General features: G+C 33.8%; 1 protein-coding gene across 4 annotated transcripts; it reads right to left on the reverse strand.

The window, feature by feature from the left end:
• Positions 1–390: 390 nt before the first annotated feature.
• On the reverse strand, positions 391–8,836 carry LOC148627108 (uncharacterized). Of its 4 annotated transcripts, none has more exons than XM_088567545.1 (2): positions 8,620–8,836; positions 391–3,397 (listed from the first exon to the last, which is right to left on the reverse strand). In XM_088567545.1, exon 2 carries the CDS (start codon positions 3,390–3,392, stop codon positions 1,971–1,973), a length of 1,422 nt encoding a protein of 473 aa, XP_088423671.1. In that variant the 5' UTR covers positions 3,393–3,397; positions 8,620–8,836; the 3' UTR covers positions 391–1,970. The 4 variants fall into 4 exon arrangements, with proteins under 4 accessions (XP_088423671.1, XP_088423655.1, XP_088423661.1 ...); XM_088567529.1 differs by having other exon boundaries at positions 8,627–8,835; XM_088567535.1 differs by lacking the exon at positions 8,620–8,836 and adding an exon at positions 6,631–6,784.
• Positions 8,837–10,616: the final 1,780 nt, after the last annotated feature.

The following is a 10,616-nucleotide window of genomic DNA, read 5'->3' on the forward strand; positions in this document are numbered from 1 at the left end:
GTTTGGAAACAAAAATCGATAGAAAACTCTATTAGTGTTACATCCACTAAGCAAATTTAGGAACAGTAATATCCCATGGTATTAATCATTTTGGATTTCCACTAATTCATCCACTGTGAATTCATCCTATACTGAAGTTTCGTTAATTGCATGTTATTCAGAAGTTGACTTGTAATAAATTTGGTAAGAGAACAAACACTAATTATAAATGAACCCAATAAAAAGGTAGTTAATCAGTTTGTATTTTTGTTTGGAGCAAGGTTGAACCTGCAGAATAAAAAATATATAGTTTTGTTTTTTTTTTGTTACCCTAATCAATATTCCTATTTCTGAAATAAGAATATTGGCGTAACAGATATATGGTCTCTGATAGAGAATAAAAATGTCAACCAAAGTAGTACACGTATTTTATTATTGAGCCAATCACAACACAATGGAAAAAGCACAAATATTTGGCATTTATTCGGGTTTTTTTGGCAAGCTTCAGTCACTGTTTAACTGAGTATTAATCAACTGAGTATTTCATAGATTATCAAATGACAAAGACAACAATAAAGCGTATGACCAAAATTGGTCTACAAATAATCTAATATTGACACGAAACCTCGAAATTGTTAGAATAAGATTCGTCATTGGTCTCATAAGTTACATATAATATTCACAAGTATTATCCATTAACAACATGTTTAACTTGAGCCACTCTGGTGTCAGTACCAATTTGTTCAATCACGTTTGAAGATAAACCAGAAGTTAGTTTGCTAAATATTTCGAATCAAAGGCGAATTTTAACAAGTAAAAACTACAAATCAAACGTTTTGAAAACTAAAAAAAGAGCTATGGCAAAAATAACATGACATTCACAATACAGGTAACAATATATTATGGCATTTAAAACGATAAAACATCTTTAATTTCCATGCCTCGAACGAGCCAAGCCATCTCGTTGTCAAGGGCATGCAACGTATCAATACAAAATTGTTATTCATAGAATAATGCATTACAACATTCATTATAAAGAAAATTAAAATGAAATCGCACAGAAATAAAATTTCAATAAAATAATCTGCATAAACTTCCACTTAGGTGTACATAGTATGTTTTCATTCATAAGATGTACAAAATAGACCACTCAGTTATGGCACAATGTAGAGCATACACCCTAGCCGGGCCAGCATAATTTCGATATTGAACTAACATCCGTTAAAGAAAGCATCCTCAACTTATTAAATATGCCGGACCTGCATTAATTGCATTCGATATTTAACAAACATCCGTTAAAGAAGCATCCTCAACTTATTAAATATGCCGGGGGTGTTAATATTATGAACAAAAAATATAGAGATTAGGAGAGGCTTATAACAGTAATCTTCGAGGTACTACATGTAATCGACATCTATGACTATTGTTTGAAGAAATCGAACAATGAGTAGCATACAATAAAAACAATAAAAACGTTGTTTTTCTTCTTTTTTTTTTTTTTAATTTTAAGATCAATAAATCCAAATCATAAGGGGTGGTGGTTCTTTTTCCCAATTTTGTGCAAAATTTTGACAATAATGGACTAATAATAGACTAGAACCCCTTTTTTCTGGAACCCCCATTTCGAAATCTCTGGGTATCCAACTGTATTTAAAGTTGTTTTTGCTTCATATTATTTTCATAGTAACGTTCTGTATAGTTCTCAACTTGTTACTATAACCGATAAACCGTCCCAGTATAAGATGAGATAACACTAAATTATGCTAATGACACTATTAAAAGTCATAACACACACTTCATAAAATCTATGAACACTAGAATATATCAGTTTAACGGGTCTCTACCCACTATTGTACATATATTAATATGTTTAAAACCTGCAATCATAAAATATAAAAGTAAAGTTAAAAATCTAAGTTAAAACACCAAAAAATCTCTAAAACAAAAGTCGAAAACAATTTAAGTGTAAAAAAGTCAAGTAATAAGCGTGTCTAAAACAAATACGGTACTATCCTATGGGGAACTCTTTGACAATAGTCCATCCAGAAAGGCCCATATTTCAAGCTACACTTATCATCATCTCGAAAGCTTCTGTGCGTTAAAAGAATGACAAGAAAAATTACGTAGGAATAAGGCATGATGTTCTCAAATCCTGCAGGTAGAGTCCAACATAATGCAAGCAATATTTCTGGTATATAGTGGAAGTGGCGAGAGAGACCCCACCAACCCGATGCTAACAGTATACTCTCTTTCTCTTGTCCATTTTCCAACGTGTATCTTGCTCGGATCACATCTGGTTTCTTACCCCATATTAGACAGTTACCGTCTGCTGATCTTACGCGCTGTTTCTGCCAGTCTGCGAAATAGTTGATGGAAATGGCGGCAAGCCCGCATGTGAGTATTACCGTCGACCAAAACACCCCTAGACGAACTGGGTTATTAACTAGGTAGAGACTAACGGAAGCATAGAATCCCGGTACATATACTAAACATCCCCAGCATATATAGTATCCAGCTCGGTCTACCATTATATCGATTGTACTCATGTACCCAGCTTCCCACCAGAAAAACTTTGAGATGTAAGCCAACTGTAGAACGGTAGAGACAAACATGCTGTCCACAAAGCCGTGAACTTCATAGCTCTTCAATGCATCAATATAAACAAGAACAGCCCAAATTGTCATCCCGAATCTGCAATTGGTGAAAACTTTAACGTCGAATCCAAATATACGAGGGTAAAGTTCAGTCCCCCAATAGTAATCAAATACAATGTTTCCAGATGAACCACAGTCATTTGTAGAAGGGGCATATAGACCCTTAAAATACAACACGACACAGAAGATGGCGCTGAATATGTTGAGTGTTGCTAAAATATCCCCGAAGCGGTCGTATACTATTGAGGGCGAATAACCAAACTGTTTAAGTGAAAGTGTTAAGACAAACAAAGTTGACATGGTCACGATGTAGTGAGCAAATCCGTTGTCTTTATAAATGGGTGTATTCCCTTTAGGAGTTATTGGTCCTTTAACATATTTTCCTGGAAGAAATCTCATCAAAAGTAATGCCCATACACAATAACTGAGTATTATACTAAGAGCAAAGCCGCTGAAGATGTTGACACTGCCCCACATCGTCTTCAAACCTTCCATAGTTGATGCCTTGGTTAGGGTGGTAAACATTTTCAGGTAACTACCTTGATGCTTCGTAGCAGTGTACCATAGTATTATAACGAAATTTGGAGTGGATGCCATCAAAAATACTGGCACAAATATTTTCTGGAAAAAGTCTCTGTTGCGCTGAGTAACACCAATTTTCTCCAATTTCTCATATCCCTCTTTGTATCCTTGGAAACCATTTGATAACACATCTAAATGTTCCGAGTGTTTGACGCCGTTCTCTTTCCGTTTTGCCATTTCTCCTAAAAAAGAACAAAATAAATGTTGTTCAAAAACAATTTCTCGACGACTTTGGAGGAAATTCAAATAAATCGGTCGCAGTCTGTCAGTATTTCTTCTTGCAGTTCTTTATTATAGACCATATGCGCTTTCGCGTGTAATTATATTTAAAAAAATTGAAGTTGATGAAAGTAAAGTAACAGGCTTGACACAAATCAGAAATTAGTATATGGTTCCACCGATGCATCGTTCGAACACAGAGAAAGGGTCATCCATGCGCATTTTCCTTCACATATTTTCCTCACTTTAAACCCCTTAGAGTTATTTTGAACATACAACGTCTTTGTGATTCTGGAATTTGTAAGTATGTGTGGATTAAGGTGGTTACGGGGAGGGCATGCGCCCTTCCAAAGTTGATCAAAACATAGGCTGAATCAGTAGAAAAACGAAAATTTATTTTAGTACAGCATTTAGTTTGAAAACATGTATAACCAATCAACCTTTCATTTAGTAGGGTAAATAAACAAAAAACGTTCACATCGCATCGCCCCTGACATGCCCGCCCATTCTAACTTAAAATTACTAGAAGGATCACAAAGACGTTTGATGTTGAAATATCTATGAGGCATGTGATTTGGAACATTGTTCTAAAATTTTATAAGACCAACCAACTAATATTCAAGTTATCGCAAAGAAAAAAATACAAGTGTCTGCGCTCGACGACGACGTACAAAACCCCCGTTACGATTACTTCATATTTATTGTTACTTGAGTAGTTAAAACATAACGACGCAATTTTCTTTCCATGTACCAGAACAGAAAGTCGAAATGTAAATTAAAACAGCTGGGTTCGCAGTATATAGTGTTAGAGTGAGTGCCTTTCATCATAGACAATTATTAGAATTTAATACGGAGATATGACTTTCATTCGTTTATAGTCGTTCCACAAGAGTGTTTTTTTTTTGTCAGTGACGTGAAATACCAACAACATACCATGATTGAAATAAACGCAAAAGAAAATGCTTCGTTTTCGGCATTTACATACAAACAAAATGAAAGAGCAAAATTCCACTTTATATAGCTAAAGCCACAATTAATATTAAATATGTATTTAATATATTTAAAAGAGTGTTTTTCGAAATGTGTTTGTAGTGCAATAAAACTGCCAGTAAAACAATTAGTATGTCAACATAAAACAAAAATGGAAGAAACTGTCGTGTAAATGCTTAAAAAGCATATGGTACAACCGAGGAAACCAGATAATAAGATGAATTATGTATACACACAAGTCCTACTGTATAACACTAGTTATACTTAATATATACACTAAGATCGAAATGAAACAACTAGATACACATACTCACAGTCAATTAAGTTCCTGACAAGCTGTTTCTACAGTAGTGTATCCATCAAGTATACAGTTTAAACAAGAATTACTATATATACTTATCGTGTAACAACCTTCAACGTTTTACAAGTATATGAATAAATATGTTCACGACCTTTTAGGCTGACATTCTCGTACGATATGCTAACAGCTGGTGACAGATTGCCTCAATATAAATAGAGAAATAGTCCACTATTATACATATCAGAGGCAACGGACAAATCTACGGGGCTTATAGAAAAGTGCAGGAGAACAGAACAGTGTAGACAATGAGTGAATCGACAAAATTATCATCATACAACACAAATGCAGATCGCCTTCAACGCTTTTCATTCGTACTTCCTGCTCCTAAAGATCGTTTAACGTATAATATACTTTCTTGTATTATTTGCCTTTTACATTGAAGATAAGACAACTTGCACTCTTTTTACAATCACATTCACTTATCGATTCACTAACCACAGACAGTGTAAATGTCATAGCAACATCAAAGGGATATTATGTTGTTCTGGTTGTTATATATCAAGGGAGAAGGATGTTTTTCTTACAAATGGCAGGAAAGAGAAACACTAAAATACCAGTACATTAACCCGTATAGTTACCAGTTCATTAATTCGTATAGTTACCGAAAATCAGCCAAAGAGGAAGATACAATTCGAAAAGCATGTTAAGCCAGAGAGGAATTAAAATATGTACACATATGATCGATTTGACAACCCTTGTTTATTTTGCGGTATAGCAAATAGCCATCCTCCATCATATGAACACACATGTAATTCATTGTCTCGTTACATCTATCAGCAAGATAAAACTTAAATCCCACGGATTTGTTCCTACTATCAGAAAGTATAAAACCAAAATCCCATAAGTACTTGTATCCAATAGTTAACGGGGGCAACACTAGGCACTTCTAAATACCGGTGTCATCGGAAGGCGTTCTACAAACCTTATTTTAATACTTGCGTTCTACAAACAAAATACTGAACCTTTGTAAAAACAGTCTCAAAACCCACGTATATATATTAAAATCAGCTACAAGCTCTTAGTGATAATTTGTGAGTGTATACACATTTAATTCTCTTTCTACCTTCACATTCGAATTGTATCTAATTCTTATACTTCATATAAGAACTGTATAGATAGTTGTGAGATGTGGAATTCAGTTACAATGACGTCTAAAAAACTTGTACAATATAAAGATAATGGTATGGTGGGAAATGATCACGTCTATGAAGAATGCGCCTTGCAACCTTACCCATCGTCTTAATTATGTCTGTCACTAGTTTAATGCTTGACCGTTCTAGGAGATTAGTAAAACGACATTATAAATGATGTGCTAATTACGTGGGGTCAAGATAAGTATATAATGGTTGTTTTCGTAAGCCAAAGGCTGAAATTTGCTAAAAAAGACATCGGATAAATACAGGTCATGGATATGCCGTGACGAACACTAAAACTTCTTTTTTTTATATTAAAATTTCCTCATTTCAACATTATATATTCAAATTGTAGGCACTTAGATGCTTTTGCAAGAGTGCTGAAAACATCTTTTAAAACTGGAGTGAGCAAGTTGAGCATCAACTAATATATGGAATACAGAGCATTCAAGAGTTATACTTATATATAAAGATTCTACCGTCGGCTTGATTCTGATGCTATGTATTAAACATTAAATAAATATTTGCAACACAAATATTAGAATTTCCGAATAATGAATTTGTCAGAAACTATGCACAAAAATATTCAAACGTTTTGCTTCATAAGGAAAATTGAAACAGACGCATACATGGAAAATGGTAAAGCTTTTTATAAACCCAAAATATTAATGACAACAATTACTAAGTGTTAAAACGATTTAAATATTCTTACCGGAGACGAGGGGATGTCCTCAGTATCTGTGTATGTACATAAATGATTTATGCTGAGATGCGTTTTACAGTTTTATACAATTAATCAATATCAGATGTTCCATAATAGGCTTGCGGCTCCCAATCAAACCGATAAAAAGCCGGTGGCAACTTTTCTTTCATGTTCGTGTCAAGTTTATCATAATTGCAAAAATAAATATCATATTTTGATCAAGATAAAAAATTAGCCTTCATTGGTTTACAATTTATCGGATGATCCCACCATAGGATAATCTATAGATCAGGATAATGTTAACGCCAAAACCAAAACAAAAAAAAACTGAGCAATGACTTCACATTCCAAAAGAATGGTCAAGGAGTAATAGTATTTTCAAGGAATTATAATAATTGCAATCAATGGCGAAATCCAGCATTTTTTATTCAAAAGCCACCACATTTCTAACAATCAGATTATAATGCTCTGTAACTCGCATTTGTTTTGTAAACATCTTTGTAGCCTTCCAAAATTCAACGCAACACCTAAAATACTTAAATCCAATGACTAAATTTCCTGCATTGAAGCTTTTTATTTAAATTGTTTAAATCTTCAATTGAGTATCAATTTCACAAGAAAGACAGCCTGTGTTACTTTCCAGAAAAATGGAATATGAGAATGCTATTTAAATTTGGGCTTCCTTTAGAGTTCAACACATATACTCGTAATTGTGTTGATATTTTGGGTTTTGACCGGTATTAAAGCCACTTTAAGCCAATAAAACATTTATCATGAAAAGTCAATAGTCGTGTCTTGTGAACCTGAGAGTAACTTATAATTCTGTATTCTGAAACTTGGCATGCTAGACTAGTAATCGTGACTGAGGTATCTAGGAGACACTTTAATCTATATTTTCGTTAATTCAATCTTCTTTAACTAATAGAAAAAGACGTCTCTTAGCAGAAGAATTTCCTTGTTATTGTTTCTTTATTGGAATATAATGAATGTATCTGGCTTCAGGGCTAGTACTCATTGATTAATGTAAATGAAGGTGTATTAGATGATAAAATATTGGTTCTTCTGCAATGGAGATCAATGCAATCCAATTTAACACAGAAAGAAAATCTTGGAACAATCTTTCGTTAGTAGATTACGAAACAGCATAATATTAATATAAGCGGGCTGTAATCAAGTGTAATGTCACCGAAATAAAACGTATAGCGGAGAGGATACTTTGGAATGTAATAATACTGAGAGGCTCTTAAGAATAAACAAGACTGGTTTTCATAAGGACATAAAATCGTAAGCAATAACAATCGACATAAAGTCACTTAAGGACTAACGATACTATATACACACAAATTAAACAGCTGAAAGAATGATGTGATAGTGCGCCAGATTCCTAGGCTAATTATGTCGTTCTTTATCTGTTTCAATACCCTAAGACAGTCCCCGTCAGCATCACTCTCAGACTGGTCGAGTAATCCAACTTAACACCGCGAAACTTTCAGTATCTGCATTTAAACGATTTTATACAAGAAACTTAATAAAGCGATATAGCAGTAATGTGTTCAAAATGACATGTCATTGGTTAAATACGAACAATTGAAAAATATGCCTAAAAATGTTAAACGTGAGTGTTTAGAATGGTAAGTCAACATTTTAATATGAAGTTTAAATTGTTAAAAATGAAACATTCGCAAAAACCATTTTCCAGACTGAAAGACGGAAACAAAGTCAGTTCGGTTTGAATGCTATTGCTTAAGAAAAAAACAATACATTAATATCTATGTATGAGTAAGAAAAATGGTGTTCATAATTTGTACAATTGTTTGTACTATTAATGAGAATTTGAAAGTTCTCAGAGTTTTGTGGGACGTTTGGTGTAGAATATACCTTACTACACAACCACAACAAAAATATGGAGGTAGTAATTAGTTTATTAATATCAATAAGGCCTTTTTAGTACAATGTTAGAACTAGATCATGCTGATTACATAAAAGTAAACAACTTACAACTCACCTAGTCGATTTTCGACGAACAATGAAACAGAATGCTAGCTAGGTTTTAGAGTTTCCAATGCATGTATCCTCTCACAGACCAAGAATATGATTATTATGAGAAAAGTGGTTTGATCGCTCAGTCAGCTGGCTAATTTGTGGGATGATTCATCATGCACGCGCATCACTTTTTCAAGTTCTTTGTGTACGGCTGTAATGATCGTACATTTGTGAATTATAATTGAACGTTTCAATATGTTGCAATTTTTTATCGACCAAGATTCAACACAAAGAAAATCTGTGTGAATGTGTTAATGTATTGTTACGTAAAATATTTGACAGTTGGGCTGCATGCTGGTAAATCTCACAGACAATGGTCTGTTACCGGGATATCAGATTTATTTCGATTTCAAACATCTGCGCGGGTCCATTAATTTTTGGTGTATGAGAATGCAATAATTTATTTTCAGTGACGTTCTTGTGGTCTGGATTTTCAACATAAGAAAGGTAACTCCGAGAACATCACAACGTCGTCCAAGCTGGCCAAATAAAAGTTGATAAAGTAGGATCGACGAAATTTATTTTGTTAGCACCAAGTATTCTAAATATTTGGATCGACGGGATTTATTTTTTGTAAATATTCAAAACTTTCCGACACTTTTCTTCAATTAAAAGGTTGTAAAAAGTAAACCTGCACAATAAAACATAACCTATACTTATAATGCCTCCTTTAACAAAACCCGGAACAGACAGTCATCTCAAACGGTTTTGTGCAAGTAAATATTTTCGTAATGAAAAGTTAAGATGTTAAAAATTAATAGCCCTGCATATAATAATTTCCGTAAATGAAAAAAAAAAACCTTCATCATTCATTGCTGTTCTCGCTGTGAAAAAATCTACACTTTGTAAAGTTCCGTCACTTCTGCATTCGAAGTTATTTTTTTATCTGAAAGTTTTTTTTACAATATATTATTGTAAGAATATCCTCATTTATTCCGGGTAACCAAACAGAAAATGTTCTCAAAGGCACGTTGGCACGTGCCCAATGGTAAAGAGTGTTTTCATATATTATATACATTTAATGATTTAATTATTTAAATTGGGTTGCCAGTAAAAAGGGGCTAATATAAATAATTTAATTATAGTAAACCGCTTCGACCCCCCCCCCTTACGAAAAAAAGGAAAAAAAATAAAACGAAGGAAGCAGTACTTAATGCGAAAGTACTCCAACAAGGCTATAGCTATTGGTTGTTTGGTAAGCTGTTTTCTGAGTTTGGTTGGGGAATGGGGTTTCCAGTTGCAGATGCAGGCGAGGGGAAATCTTTTCACGCCTGGCTTGGACATAAAATAGGACAAACAAATGAAAAAATAACATGTAACATGTTCTTTTGCGGTGTCCAGTTTCAATGAAAGCCGGGATGGCACACCGAAGCTTAGTCCACATAATCATGACGTCCGCTGCTCAAGGCATTTATATGTCTCACCAACCAAAATAAAAGTTAGCCTCCTAAGACGGCATAGCTATTTGGACTGGCCAAAAAGACCCGTGTATATTGTATACAAACAATCAAACAAACAAAACATAAGTAAAAATTCTCACCTGTGACAAAAGAGGGGAGACAAATCTCTCTTAGGTCATACTAAAACTCTTAAGTTATACTCGGAACGTTTGCACGCACGATATCCGTCTTTCTACATAAGACTTAATCAATGTAAGAAGAAATTTGATTTGAACCACCTGATTTGCTCTCGCCCAGGGTTTAGATAGGTCGATTTGAATGCAAGAAGGTTGAAGAAAGAGTTTGTTTTATTTGTAATAATACCATTGAAGATGATAAACATGGTATACTATCATGTCCATTATATGCAGATTTGCGTCTCAATTTATACAGTGAAACAAGTCAAGTTGATTCAAATTTTAATCTTTTATCTGATGATGATAATTTTATTTATCTTTTTACTACAGATGAATGTTTTAGTAATGTTACCAAAACCTGCTTTAATATTTTAAG

Source organism: Perna viridis, chromosome 1 (genome assembly GCF_037379345.1).
Source record: "Perna viridis isolate PV_CMFRI_1.1 ecotype Kerala chromosome 1, ASM3737934v1, whole genome shotgun sequence".
Classification (NCBI taxonomy): Eukaryota; Metazoa; Mollusca; class Bivalvia; order Mytilida; family Mytilidae; genus Perna; species Perna viridis.